The following is a 15,765-nucleotide window of genomic DNA, read 5'->3' as shown; positions in this document are numbered from 1 at the left end:
AAATTGGCTTTTGTAGGCATCTCTTGCTAAATAAATCAAGCCTACTGAGAAATCCATTGGCCTTTGACAGACAAATTTTTCAAAGTTTCTAACTTAGAACCAAATTCAATTAAAACAATACTTTACAACTTCTGTAGAAACCAGGCTACAATCAATCAATTTTGGAGAGTTTCTGTTAGGAGTAGCCCTCGTGAGATTTATTCAAAAACTGGGCTCTCGGCAGCCTTTGGAAGGGCACTAGGAGTTAGTTATAATGAATTTTAAGTGAATTTTATCTTGGTGAGGGATTTTGATTGACAATAGCATAAAGCCATGTCGTGTGTGTGTGTGTGTGTGTTTTCTTTTTTTAAGGAATAGGAACAGCTATCAATGGACACTGCTTCATGGGATGCCCAAACAAATATAAACTCTAGATCAGTCAACCTGGGCTCAAATTCCAGCTCTGCCATTTATGGACATGATCATCTTTGAAATGGAAATAATAAAAGAACCTTCCTAATATTGGCATTATGCAAATCGAATGAGTACATGAAATGCATGTGCCCGGTGCTTAGCAGAGTAAGCTCACACTGACTGTCAACTGCTGTTTCTCCAAGGTTATTCTCCTCAAAGGGCCACTTGAGTGATCAGAACAGAATTTCTAGGACATTTTCCCTTTTTATGACGACTGAGACCTGAAAGAGTAAGCAGAGATTCTGTAGTGTTTGTTTTGATGTGAGTTTAACCATCAGCGTACAGACTGACTCCCTCAGATCCTTACAAATAAACTCCTTCATTATTTCATTATTTCAGTATTTCATTTCACTATCTCTCCTCAAATGTAGATTCAAGAAAGGTAGGTTTATTGTGCAGCTACCCTGTGAGCAGATGCCCCAAAGCTGTCATTCCTTCAGGTTAATAATTAACATAACCTGAACGGGGGCATGGTGGCACAGGTCTGTATTCCCAGCTAATTGGGAGGCTAAGGCAGGAGGATTTTAGCACAGGAATTCAAGGCCAGTGTGGGTAACATAATGAGACCCCATCTCTTAAAAAAAAAAAAAAAAAGAATTCCCATACCTAATATCAAGCACATAAGTCTCTTTAGCTTACAAAAAAGAAAAGAAAAGCTCATTGCATGCATCCATCAACATGGCATGTTGCAGAGCATAATATTTGGAGAATAACGAGGCAAAATACACTTAATAAAATTGCAAGCATATGGTGAGGTTCTCAGACAAGTTATTTATGGTCTTGATTAACCTTGCAACATTATTGCCATTTTCATAGGTTTTACATAACAACATAAAAATATTATCTTTACCTTTTAACATGGCAGGATTATCTTATCTCCTGTTCTTTTATTTAGCCTTCATTTCACTCCCTCACCCCAAAATCTCTAGCAGCTTGATCATGGAAAAGCAAAGCTGCTTGTGCTCCGTGGTAGTTAATTATATATGAATACTGTTTTCCTGGCACTAGCACATAGCAACAGCGCCACCAAAAGGCCGAGGTCCTGAGTTTCTGGGATCTGTTCCATTTCTTTGCTCGACAGCGTATCAGCGTTTTTGCATGATATTCCTGGTTGCTGTGTATTCAAAATATAATATATTGGCATTTCAGACTCCTTATAATTAATAGGTTTTAATTTGTTCTGATCTACAGATTCATTAACTTCTCAGCTCTCTTTGGGTAGAATGAGTTTTCTTTTAATCCTCCTGAACTAAAAAGGTATGTAGTTGATTGTGCTAAGCTGCAGATAAATCATATGAGCAGATGTTCTTATACAACTATAGAAATGATATACGAAAACTGATATTAGAGTCAGTGTAACAGACTGATAATAGAGACAGTATCTGTACTGTCAGGAGGAAATATTGAAATGTGCAAGTTGTTCTGTGTTTAGTGACTATGAAAGTCAACCCAGGAAATAAACTTTTCTTATTCTCAGAGTACTGTCTATTATATTTTATGATTGTCCCAAATTTAGTAACGTGGCAAAACTGATTTTTTAAATTGTAAATACATAGTGACATGTCATGAGAATAAAAACATGAATTTAATTTATGGTAAGGAGATAGTCATATATATTTCAAATAAATGTATTTCTTCAGGGTCACTTTTTTTTCCTGCCACAAACAGAACTGATTTTGTCATTTTGTTATTCAAAAACTTAAATCGTCACCACTCTAGATGCACTCTCGAGCTGGAATAAACACTACAGACTAGTGGTTAAGAGGGTAAGCTGTGGACTCAGACTGCCTGGGTTCACATTCTAGCTCCACTCTTTCCTGGCAGGCACGATCCTGGGTTAATACCCAGTGTCAATTTCCTCTTCTGTTGAATGTAGTTGTTCATCCTATTTATTTCATAGAATTGCTCTGAGGATCAAATAAGATCATATCTACCAAGAATTAGCATAAGTACTCAATAAATGTCAATCGCCGCTATTATGATGATGGTCGTAGTTCATTGTAGATACTGGTTGCCATCCCTTTGCATCTACTTACGATATTCTCTAGGTATGGCTGAATGCCAAAATCAAAACAAATTCTATATTATTTCATTGGTGCTTTCACAGGATGCTACCTACCTAGAAATAGGTTTACTGCTACATATGTTTATAGGCATATTTTAGGGGAGGAAAAATATCTTTTTCTCACCCACCCTGGATTCATCGCCAAGGCCTCTGTTGCAACAAAAGACAGATTAGCAAAAGAAAAACATACAAATTTATTTCATGTAAGTTTTCCATGATACAGGAATCTTTATAAGGAAATGAAGAACTGAACAAACAGTGAAACTTGAATATTTTTACTCTAGGTTTGATGAAGAGGGGAAAGTGGTGGAGAAATATGATTGGGCAAAGGAGATATGAGCTAATGGAAATAAACAAAGAAAATCAGCAAGGCCTTTGTTCAGATTCTTCTCTGTGTCCCTGTGTCTTCAGAGATAAGGATGTTCCTTTCTTCAGGGGATAGGGAGGGCATCTCTCAAATGAGTATCTTATGACCTGCTCCAGGGGGTGGTCAGAAAATCCTAGCTATGTTTTATGACCAGCTGCAGGGGAGAACAGGAGAAGGTGAGAGTGACCTTCCTGCTACTGTAAATGCCATGTCCTGAACTCCATCAATATCCATTTGTAGGTGAGGATGTCTAGCCTCAGACAGCTAGTTGTTCACCTTTCTATGTGTTCGTGTCAGCAGTTTTTATTTGAAAAGTTTCCATTGGTTACTTTTTTGTTTTCTAACACTTAAAAATCACTATGAGCAAAGATGGAAAGGGATCATCAGTCTGTATAGTCTAAAGCGAGGAGGGGCTGAGTCACAAACAAGATAGGATTCTGTAACCACTTCTATTTTCCAAGGGATGGAGTACGTCATTTGAAATAGAGGTTTGGGGATGGGTGTAAGTAGAATTAATAGTATAAAATTAAGAAATGGAAATTCACCTAAATATCAGGTCTGTGATGCTTAGAGAGTTGTGGAAATGCCTCTAAAAATAAATAGGCAGGGGTCCATTCACTGGAGGCCTGAGTACAGCTGAAATACTGGACGAATACCAATGAATTTGTTATTGGGAGTATTTCTATACCAGTGTGAGTTCGTCCAGAGAACCTGTTAGGCCCTTTGCTTGCTAATTTCTTTTTTGCTGTGAAATAATAAAGCCTAAATCATAGAACCAAATTTCACTTGCAAATTGCTGAAAGTCTTATTTCTCTAGTGAGATCAAATATGTCTTATGACATGTTTTTCCTTCCACTGTTCTCCCAGCTGTTGTTTCTTATTACTGAAATGGTGATGCATTGATATTGGTTCAATTACCAAAGTATCTGAGTACATTTAAATTCATGGTGCATAACAGGTAGTCAGGCTAAGTGACTGTGATTATCAGATGGGGTGTTTGATTTAAATTAAAGGAACACTTCCAAGAGATAATTTATAGAGGAAGACAGTTTACTCTGAAGAATTCCCATCATCTACATCATTAATATTTTGAGACTTATTTTAATGAGAAATATCTGGAAGCTAAGGAGTATGAGCTCTGTATATACAGGCACCATGGCTACGTTGTTCTCCTCAGTCGGGCCACATTACGATGGGTGAGAAACCCTTAACACCAACCCCACTGGGTTTGGAAGTAGCTAAAGCTCTGAATGCAATTTAAACATGTATAGCAAACTCTAAATAGTAATGAAATGAGAATGTTGAAAATGATTTCTTATTAGAATCGCATTGTTGCTAACCACATAAATACTTAGAGCTGATGTTCAAAAAGAGGATGGAATTTTTTCCCTTTATAGAACAAAGGAAAAAGATCAAGTTCCATTGGAAGCAAGTGTTTAAGGCTACATGAGATATAGTTGTTCAGCTATGTTTTGAAATGTAACTGAAAGGTTTCTTGTGAAGGGAAAATTTGAGATTTCACATTTTTGTTAGGTATTGTCATCATTTTTTTCAGCTTATTGATCAGTACTTGAGGTTGTGTTATACACTTGGGGAAAATGACTGCCTTGACCTAAGATTTACATCTGTAATTCTCATTCGTGGTAATAGAAATTATATTTACACACTAACATTGAGACTAAATATATTTTCTGTGTGTCTGGGTTTCTGTTATTAATGATGGTTGAACTGCAGCATTAGTTCCATGAGATATCTTGTTTGGTTTTGTTTTCCTGTCTGAAAATATCAACCAATGTTAACAGCATAAAAATTCCACAAAGAGGAAAATTTTAATACATGAACTTTAATTACATCATAGATGCTATGAGGTCCAATGACTGGGCCACTAAAATAATAATAATGATAAATGTGATTTCTCATTTATACCACTCTGCTATTTGCTGGATCTGTAAAATAAACCCATACCCTTCTTTTCTTTTTTTATTTTATTTTACTATTATTTTACTTTAAGTTTTAGAGTACATGTGCACAATGTGCAGGTTAGTTACATATGTATACATGTGCCATGCTGGTGTGCTGCACCCATTAACTCGTCATTTAGCGTTAGTTATATATCCTAATGCTATCCCTCCCCCCTCCCCCCACCCGACAACAGTCCCCAGACTGTGATGTTCCCCTTCCTGTGTCCATGTGTTCTCATTGTTCATTTCCCACCTATGAGTGAGAATATGCGGTGTTTGGTTTTTTGTTCTTGCAATAGTTTACTGAGAATGATGATTTCCAATTTCATCCATGTCCCTACAAAGGACATGAACTCATCATTTTTTATGGCTGCCTAGTATTCCATGGTGTATATGTGCCACATTTTCTTCATCCAGTCTATCATTGTTGGACATTTGGGTTGGTTCCAAGTCTTTGCTATTGTGAATAGAGCTGCAATAAACATACGTGTGCATGTGTCTTTATAGCAGCATGATTTATAGTCCTTTGGGTACATACCCAGTAATGGGATGGCTGGGTCAAATGGTATTTCTAGTTCTAGATCCCTGAGGAATCGCCATACTGACTTCCACAGTGGTTGAACTAGTTTACAGTCCCAGCAACAGTGTAAAAGTGTTCCTATCTCTCCACATCCTCTCCAGCACCTGTTGTTTCCTGACTTTTTAATGATTGCCATTCTACCTGGTGTGAGATGGTATCTCATTGGGGTTTTGATTTGCATTTCTCTGATGGCCAGTGATGGTAAGCATTTTTTCATGTGTCTTTTGGCTGCATAAATGTCTCTTTTTAGAAGTGTCTGTTCATGTCCTTCACCCACTTGTTGATGGGGTCGTTTCTTTTTTTCTTGTAAATTTGTTTGGGCTCACTGTAGATTCTGGATATTAGCCCTTTGTCAGATGAGTAGGTTGCGAAAATTTTCTCCCATTTTGTAGGTTGCCTGTTCACTCTGATGGTAGTTTCTTTTGCTGTGCAGAAGTTCTTTAGTTTAATTAGATCCCATTTGTCAATTTTGGCTTTTGTTGCTGTTGCCTTTGGTGTTTTAGACATGAAGTCCTTGCCCATGCCTATGTCCTGAATGGTAATGCCTAGGTTTTCTTCTAGGGTTTTTATGGTTTTAGGTCTAACGTTTAAGTCTTTAATCCATCTTGAATTAATTTTTGTATAAGGTGTAAGGAAGTAATCCAGTTTCAACTTTCTACATATGGCTAGCCAGTTTCCCCAGCACCATTTATTAAATAGGGAATCCTTTCCCCATTGCTTGTTTTTCTCAGGTTTGTCAAAGATCAGATAGTTGTAGATATGTGGCGTTATTTCTGAGGGCTCTGTTCTGTTCCATTGATCTATATCTCTGTTTTGGTACCATACCATGCTGTTTTGGTTACTGTAGCCTTGTAGTATACTTTGAAGTCAGGTAACGTGATGCCTCCAGCTTTGTTCTTTTGGCTTAGGATTGACTTGGCAATGTGGGCTCTTTTTTGGTTCCATATGAACTTTAAAGAAGTTTTTTCCAATTCTGTGAAGAAAGTCATTGGTAGTTTGATGGGGATGGCATTGCATCTATAAATTACCTTGGGCAGTATGGCCATTTTCACAATATTGATTCTTGCTACCCATGAGCATGGAATGTAGTTCCATTTGTTTGTGTCCTCTTTTATTTCCTTGAGCAGTGGTTTGTAGTTCTCCTTGAAGAGGTCCTTCACATCCCTTGTAAATTGGATTCCTAGGTATTTTCTTCTCTTTGAAGCAATTGTGAAAGGGAGTTCACTCATGATTTGGCTCTCTGTTTGTCTGTTATTGGTGTATAAGAATGCTTGTGATTTTTGTACATTGATTTTGTATCCTGAGACTTTGCTGAAGTTGCTTATCAGCTTAAGGAGATTTTGGACTGAGACAATGGGGTTTTCTAGATATACAATCATGTCATCTGCAAACAGGGACAATTTGACTTCCTCTTTTCCTAATTGAATACCCTTTATTTTCTTCTCCTGCCTAATTGCCCTGGCCAGAACTTCCAACACTATATTGAATAGGAATGCTGAGAGAGGGTATCCCTGTCTTGTGCCAGTTTTCAAAGGGAATACTTCCAGTTTTTGCCCATTCAGTATGATATTGGCTGTGTGTTTGTCATAGATAGCTCTTATTATTTTGAGATACATCCCATCAATACCTAATTTATTGAGAGTTTTTAGCATGGAGGGTTGTTGAATTTTGTCAGAGGCCTTTTCTGCATCTATTGGGATAATCATGTGGTTTTTGTCTTCGGTTCTGTTTATATGCTGGATTACATTTATTGATTTGCGTATATTGAACCAGCCTTGCATCCCAGGGATGAAGCCCACTTGATCATGGTGGATAAGCTTTTTGATGTGCTGCTGGATTTGGTTTGCCAGTAATTTATTGAGGATTTTTGCATCAATGTTCATCAAGGATATTGGTCTAAAATTCTCTTTTTTGGTTGTGTCTCTGCCGAGCTTTGGTATCAGGATGATGCTGGCCTCATAAAATGAGTTAGGGGGGATTCCTTCTTTTTCTATTGATTGGAATAGTTTCAGAAAGAGGTACCAGTTCCTCCTTGTACCTCTGGTAGAATTCGGCTGTGAGTCCATCTGGTCCTGGACTCTTTTTGGTTGGTAAGTTATTGATTATTGCCACAATTTCAGAGCCTGTTATTGGTCTATTCAGAGATTCAACTATTTCCTGGTTTAGTCGTGGGAGGGTGTATGTGTCCAGGAATTTATCCATTTCTTCTAGATTTTCTAGTTTATTTGCGTAGAGGTTTTTGTAGTATTCCCTGATGGTTGTTTGTATTTCTGAGGGATCGGTGATGATATCCCCTTTATCATTTTTTATTGTGTCTATTTGATTCTTCTCTCTTTTCTTCTTTATTAGTCTCCCTAGTGGTCTATCAATTTTGTTGATCCTTTCAAAAAACCAGCTCCTGGATTCATTAATTTTTTGAAGGGTTTTTTGTGTCTCTATTTCCTTCAGTTCTGCTCTGATTTTAGTTATTTCTTGCCTTCTGCTAGCTTTTGAATGTGTTTTCTCTTGCTTTTCTAGTTCTTTTAATTGTGATGTTAGGGTGTCAATTTTGGATCTTTCCTGCTTTCTCTTGTGGGCATTTAGTGCTATAAATTTCCCTCTACACACTGCTTTGAATGTGTCCCAGAGATTCTGGTATGTTGTGTCTTTGTTCTCGTTGGTTTCAAAGAACATCTTTATTTCTGCCTTCATTTCGTTATGTACCCAGTAGTCATTCAGGAGCAGGTTGTTCAGTTTCCACGTAGTTGAGCGGTTTTGAGTGAGTTTCTTAATCCTGAGTTCTGGTTGATTGCACTGTGGTCTGAGAGACAATTTATTATAATTTCTGTTCTTTTACATTTGCTGAGGAGAGCTTTACTTCCAACTATGTGGTCGGTTTTGGAATAGGTGTGGTGTCGTGCTGAAAAAAATGTATATTCTGTTGATTTGGGATGGAGAGTTCTGTAGATGTCTATTAGGTCCACTTGGTGCAGAGCTGAGTTCAGTTCCTGGGTATCCTTGTTAACTTTCTGTCTCGTTGATCTGTCTAATGTTGACAGTGGGGTGTTGAAGTCTCCCATTATTATTGTGTGGGAGTCTAAGTCTCTTTGTAGGTCCCTCAGGACTTGCTTTATGAATCTGGGTGCTCCTGTATTGGGTGCATATGTATTTAGGATAGTTAGCTCTTCTTGTTGAATTGATCCCTTTACCATTATGTAATGGCCTTCTTTGTCTCTTTTGATCTTTGTTGGTTAAAATCTGTTTTATCAGAGACTAGGACTGCAACCCCTGCCTTTTTTTGTTTTCCATTTACTTGGTAGATCTTCCTCCATCCTCTTATTTTGAGCCTATGTGTGTCTCTGCATGTGAGTTGGGTTTCCTGAATACAGCACACTGATGGGTCTTGACTCTTTATCCAATTTGCCAGCCTGTGTCTTTTAATTGGAGCATTTAGTCCATTTACATTTAAGGTTAATATTGTTATGTGTGAATTTGATCCTGTCATTATGATGTTAGCTGGTTATTTTGCTCATTAGTTGATGGAGTTTCCTCCTAGCCTCGATGGTCTTTACAATTTGGCATGATTTTGCAGTGGCTGGTACTGGTTATTCCTTTCCATGTTTAGTGGTTCCTTCAGGAGCTCTTTTAGGGCAGGTCTGCTGGTGAGAAAATCTCTCAGCATTTGCTTGTCTGTAAAGGATTTTATTTCTCCTTCACTTATGAAGCTTAGTTTGGCTGGATATGAAATTCTGGGTTGAAAATTCTTTTCTTTAAGAATGTTGAATATTGGCCCCCACTCTCTTCTGCCTTGTAGAGTTTCTGCCGAGAGATCAGCTGTTATTCTGATGGGCTTCCCTTTGTGGGTAACCCGACCTTTCTCTCTGGCTGCCCTTAACATTTTTTCCTTCATTTCAACTTTGATGAATCTGACAATTACGTGTCTTGGAGTTGCTCTTCTCGAGCAGTATCTTTGTGGTGTTCTCTGTATTTCCTGAATCTGAATGTTGGCCTGCCTTGCTAGATTGGGGAAGTTCTCCTGGGTAATATCTTGCAGAGTGTTTTCCAACTTGGTTCCATTCTCCCTGTCACTTTCAGGTACACCAATCAGACGTAGATTTGGTCTTTTCACATAGTCCCATATTTCTTGGAGGCTTTGTTCGTTTCTTTTTATTCTTTTTTCTCTAAACTTCCCTACTCACTTCATTTCATTCATTTCATCTTCCATCGCTGATACCCTTTCTTCCAGTTGATCACATGGGCTCCTGAGGCTTCTGCATTCTTCACGTAGTTCTCGAGCCTTGGCTTTCAGCTCCATCAGCTCCTTTAAGCACTTCTCTGTATTGGTTATTCTAGTTACACATTCATCTAAATTTTTTTCAAAGTTTTTAACTTCTTTGCCTTTGGTTTGAATTTCCTCCTGTAGCTCGGAGTAGTTTGATCGTCTGAAACCTTCTTCTCGCAACTCGTCAAAGTCATTCTCTGTCCAGCTTTGTTCCGTTGCTGGTGAGGAACTGCATTCCTTTGGATGAGGAGAGGCGCTCTGCTTTTTAGAGTTTCCAGTTTTTCTGCTCTGTTTTTTCCCCATCTTTGTGGTTTTATCTACTTTTGGTCTTTGATGATGGTGATGTACAGATGCGGTTTTAGTGTGGATGTCCTTTCTGTTTGTTAGTTTTCCTTCTAACAGACAGGAGCCTCAGCTGCAGGTCTGTTGGAGTTTGCTAGAGGTCCACTCCAGACCCTGTTTGCCTGGGTATCCGCAGCGGTGGCTGCAGAACAGCAGATTTTCATGAACCACGAATGCTGCTGTCTGATCGTTCCTCTGGAAGTTTTGTCTCAGAGGAGTACCCGCCCATGTGAAATGTCAGTCTGCCCCTACTGGGGGGTGCCTCCCAGTTAGGCTGCTCAGGGGTCAGGGGTCAGGGACCCACTTGAGGAGGCAGTCTGCCCATTCTCAGATCTCCGGCTGTGTGCTGGGAGAACCACTGCTCTCTTCAAAGCTGTCAGACAGGGACATTTAAGTCTGCAGAGGTTACTGCTGTCTTTTTGTCTGTGCCCTGCTCCAAGAGGTGGAGCCTACAGAGGCAGGCAGGCCTCCTTGAGTTGTGGTGGGCTCCACCCAGTTCGAGCTTCCCGGCTGCTTTGTTTACCTAAGCAAGCCTGAGCAGTGGTGGGCGCCCCTCCCCCAGCCTCGCTGCCGCCTTGCAGTTTGATCTCAGACTGCTGTGCTAGCCATCAGCGAGACTCCGTGGGCATAGGACCCTTCGAGCCATGTGTGGGATATAATCTCCTGGTGCGCCGTTTTTTAAGCCCATCAGAAAAGCGCAGTATTCGGGTGGGAGTGACCCGATTTTCCAGGTGCCATCTGTCACCCCTTTCTTTGACTAGGAAAGGGAGCTCCCTGATCCCTTGCGCTTCCCGAGTGAGGCAATGTGTCGCCCTGCTTCGGCTCGCACACGGTGCACTGCACCCACTGTCCTGCGCCCACTGTCTGGCACTCCCTAGTGAGATGAACCTGGTACCTCAGATGGAAATGCAGAAATCACCCGTCTTCTGCGTCGCTCACACTGGGAGCTGTAGACTGGAGCTGTTCCTATTCGGCCATCTTGGCTGCCCTCCCACCCATACCCTTCTTGTAGGTTGTGTCCGAGGAAACAGTTACAGTAATGAGAGTGCATGTGAACGTATATGTAAACAGCTTTGTGCTGATTAAACATTCACAAATGTTTTGTCTTTTACAGCCTGTCAACCAGGGTCGCCACTATCAGAAAGAAATGAACCCACCTTCTCCTTCTAATCCCCGGTAAGAATCATTAATAATCTACATTTAAGGGAAAAAAAAACTTAGTTGGAAGATTGTACATTTTTCTTGGTTTTCTGAAATTGTTTTCCAAAACTTCTAGCTTCCAAACTTATGTTCTTTCAAAGTCCTAGTTCATCTACTTGTCTTCTTTGGACTTTAGAATAGTGGTAACAGTCTACCTAGGTTTAAATATCTACCTTTTACTAGCTGTGGAATTTTGGGTAAGTCATTTGACTCCATGTAATTCAGGCATAAGAATTACGTCATAGTATTTTGGGAAGATTCAAATGAAAAATTCTTAGAACAGTTCTTGGCACATGGCAAGTTCTCACTAAGTGTTAATTTATTCATTACTTTATTTGCATAACTTTTATTTTAATAGGTGTCTGATGTTTGGTACATTTTAGGCATAAATCTTTTTTATATCATCTGGTGCCCTTAAATTTATCAAGATAGCTTATAAAAGTTCAAATGACCAGTCTCTTTTTTCATAACTTTAAAAGTTTATAATCTCAAAATTATTTTATTTCAAAAATGTCATTGGTGTATGAGTCATTTGTCACTATGGAAAAACCTCGTTACTTTTGGTTCATTAGGAACAAGTGGATCTGAATTTGAGTTTTGAAATACATGCTGTATTATTCTATAACTTTCTGATAAATAAGTATATAAGCTAGTTTATCCATATAAATCAGTATTACCTTATCAGTATTTATCATATACTAGGAAATTATTGAAAAGTCCGTATATCTTGAGCCTACCTACAGAGTCTTAGTTACTGTGATGCACTTCATTATCCAAACGCATCTGACCTGTACTGTGGGCTGTCCTATGGAGGGTGTGTTAACTATTGCATGGTATCTGAATTAAGACTCTTTGGTTACACACTACAAAACAGCTTAGCTAGTATTAAAAGACAGAAAGAGATAGGGAGAAAGAGTAAGAAAGGCGGGTTGGGCAGGTGGTTGTTAAGTAAGATACGGGGCTGTATTCTAGAACCCAAAGGCCGCCAGGCCTCAGGAGGGGCCTGAAACTAGGAATTAGAAAGGCAAGAGGCAGCCAGGCAGTCTCTTCACTCCATCTCTGCTTGCTTCCTCCCATCTGCTCCATTCTTCTCTCTAAGGACCAGCTTTCTCTGCTCCATAGTCCACATATGGCCATTTGACAGCTCTTGAGTTTACATATCACAGTTCAATATACATGTAGAGGCTAACAGACTACGTCTGAACTTCCTTTTTCAAGAACGAGAATGTGATTAGTGTAGCTTGGGCCAAGTGCCCATTCTGGTCCAGTCAGCAATAAACAATGAACCAAGCCATGAAAAATGAACATGGCTTCCAGGAAACCATGTAAGTGGTTTACAGGACTTTTATTAGGACCCAGAATATTCATGACACAGATGAGTAAATGTTCTTTACTAGTAATCTCTTCTAAATGTTTCTATTCTGTACACCTGCTCTAGTCATTTGTTCATGTTACCTAGTAGGGTGAATTGTCACTGTCACAAATAGATACACTAAAGAGTTTAAAACTGAGATTAGAATTTCAATATGTATAAGAAGGTATTTTAACATTCTTAGAATTAGCTATCTCTCAATAGGTGAACACGTCACTAAGAATCTTGCAGCTCATCTAGATTTGCCTAACAAATTATTTTTTCTATATATGAGTAAGCTTTCAAGGTAACTGGAAATCCAACTTTGGTCCATATTATAACAAGTTAAAAATTTGGGCCAGGCATGGTGGCTCATGCCTATAATCCGAACACTTTGGGAGACTAAGGCAGATGGATCACCTGAAATCAGGAGTTTGAGACAAGCCTAGCCAACATGGTGAAACCATGTCTCTAATAAAAATACAAAAATTAGCTGGGTGTGGTGGCATATGCCTATAATCCCAGCTACTCAGGAGGCTGAGGCACAAGAATCGCTTGAACCCGGAAAGCAGAGGTTACAGTGGGCCGAGATTGCACAACTGCACTCCAGCCTGGGCGACAGAGTGAGACTCTGTCTCAAAAAAAAAAAAAGAACTAATTTGTAGTCTGAACAAATGAGAGCGATAGTAAGATATGTTAGACAGTGGAGCCATTTGTTTCAATAAAAGGAGAAAGGGGACCTAATTCTCATCCTAATTCTATAACATAGTATATAATCTCAGACAAGCCTCTGACCTCTCCAGACCTTTTTAATAATATGAATACCCTCATGTGTAGAAGAAAGGAGTTGAGTTGCATGCTCTCTGAGGCCAATTCCAACTTTATGATTCTGTGACTTTTACAAGACTCATTATAGCCTTTACTTCATAAACCAGTCTCGCCATTGAAGGATCACACTACTTTTATTTCATTGTCCTATATAGAAAGCATACTTCATAAATATTGGATAGATAATTGAATAAATGAATGAATATCTAGATGTGGTAATATGCAACTTTAAATATCTCTTTTACAAATTGATTTCCAAAGATATACTGTCAAGATAGAATATGAAATAATTCACCAGTTAGACAGCATTATCTTATGCAACCAATTAAATGTTTATTTATTTAAGAAAAATTAATTTACACTTCTGCATAATGAAATAAGAACAAATTCTAAAGCCAAAAATTAAATACCACCAACCCCATTTGCCAGCAAGTTATCTACCAGTTTCCTACAAAATTATCATATAACTGTTCAGAAAACCTGCAGATGATGTGACTTGGCTCTTGGCTCATAAATTCAACAGCTTAGGAGAATTGGCAGGAAGGCATTATTGGGCCATAAATACAGAAGATGATAAAATTATGAGGTCAGTATATATCATCATATAAAAATGGAATAAATTGAATCATGTAATGCATATAATTTAACTTAAAATTGAAAGTTCTGATTCTTCTTAAGATCTGTATTTATTGTATTTCTTACAATTAGTATCCCAATGCTTTAGACCCTAAAATATAGAACTTTAAATTTAAGGGATATTGATAATTAATATGAAAAAATATAAGAAATGAGAAGGTAATTCTCTGAAGTCCACCCTGTTGGATAAATGAACATCTAACTTGAACCCTTGATTGAAAATTCTGGTATGGAAGCTCTGAACAATACATAAAAAGCAGGTAGGCTCTTGGTTTCCTGAATGAAGTGTGGCTGTGATTAGAGTAATGCCAATATGGCAGAGACGGGGTGGTGTGGACAAGCACTTCCACAGAGAGGAAAGCGTGATGGTGACCTCTGGAAAGTGTGGTGGCCACATGAGCCTCAGTGAGACATCTGCAACTATTCCAGAGACCGAAGATCCTAAGGTTTTTAAATTACATAAACGAGTGCCCACATGTATACATGTTTAGAGAGTCACCTTTCAAATAGCTTTATTAATGTAACAGAACAACCAATATCCCCAGTCTTTCATGCACATTTTTTTTTTCTTTTTTTTTGGAGACAGTCTCACTCAGTCACCTGGACTGGAGTGCAGTGGAGTGATCACTCATGCACATTTTATTCTGGAAAGACTTTTATTTCTGCAACATAATTATCTTCTTAATTTTTTGTGTGCAGGATTAAAATTAAAGACAATATGCAATCCATAAAGCAGGCAAATTTGGGTTTTAAAGAGTTAGCTCTAGGATGAAAATAGCTAAAATGCTGCATATTTTCATATATTGTTTTTCTCACAGTAAAGTCATTCACTTTCACTCACAGGGCAGTGTTTGACATTGGATCAAGGTGGGATGCAACAGTAATCATTTTTCTCAGAAGTTTACAATGTAGGAATTGAAATATATATGGTTCACTTAATCATATTCCCTTGCGTGTCTAGATTTGCGACAAAGCCATTTCCCCTTACGCTGTTAGGCATGGGGTGGTATTTTCCATTATTTTTTCCTAACACACTAACTGATATTTAAACAGCATCACAGATGCTGGGGCCCTTGCCTCCAGCGTCCACCAAACATTGCCTCTTAGGGCACTGACAGCCTCTATGACAAGGTGCAGAAATGGCTAACATAATCTCACATAATGTGGAGAAGTGTGGGGTAGGAGGAAACAATTTCACAGTTCATTCATGTTGAGAAACGTTTCCTAACATGTACACTTGCATGCTGCCAAACAGAGCAAAATGGATGCCATTTGCAGCTTCAAGTCATTTATTTTTAAATGCCATCTATTGGTTTGTGGGGTTTAGAGCTGTCCCTTAGGCACATTTATTTAGATGCTTGTATAGATTCTTCAGAAAAACGTAAGATATTCCTGCTCAGGAATGAGTTTTATGAAATAAGCTGTGATTACCTTCTGGTTGTCTGTTCATAGGGATGGAGTCAATAACCAGTCTTTTGTTTCAAATGATGATTATATTTGCTATTTTTACAACTCATTGGAAAATTAGGGGGAGGGAGGAAGGAATGTAGTCAAAGGCTTTGCAAGGTTCTAAATGTTCATGGAAATATATAATATACAAAATAATTCAGAATACCCAAACAGCAAGAATGGCATGATTTTCTAAAGTGTTTGCTCAATGATTTATCACTTATCTGTAGTTTTTAAAAATGTCATTGCAGATTGTGTTAGGGCCTGAATCC

The 15,765-nt window shown here is 38.5% G+C and overlaps 1 protein-coding gene across 12 annotated transcripts in view; it reads left to right on the top strand.

The window, feature by feature from the left end:
- Positions 1–15,765, top strand: part of CFAP20DC (CFAP20 domain containing) — a 327,011-nt gene that overhangs the window by 225,923 nt on the left and 85,323 nt on the right. For all 12 annotated transcript variants that reach the window (XR_008624756.1, XR_008624757.2, XR_008624755.1 and 9 more), the window contains one exon: positions 11,144–11,205. Coding sequence is in view for 9 of the 12 variants with exons in the window: in XM_063602785.1 (XP_063458855.1) it covers positions 11,144–11,205 (62 nt within the window). In the remaining 3 variants the exon portion in view is untranslated. The remainder of the gene's footprint in view (positions 1–11,143; positions 11,206–15,765) is intronic.

The sequence above is a fragment of the Pan paniscus genome, chromosome 2, assembly GCF_029289425.2.
Source record: "Pan paniscus chromosome 2, NHGRI_mPanPan1-v2.0_pri, whole genome shotgun sequence".
Classification (NCBI taxonomy): Eukaryota; Metazoa; Chordata; class Mammalia; order Primates; family Hominidae; genus Pan; species Pan paniscus.
This window is presented reverse-complemented; position numbering and strand designations above follow the sequence as displayed.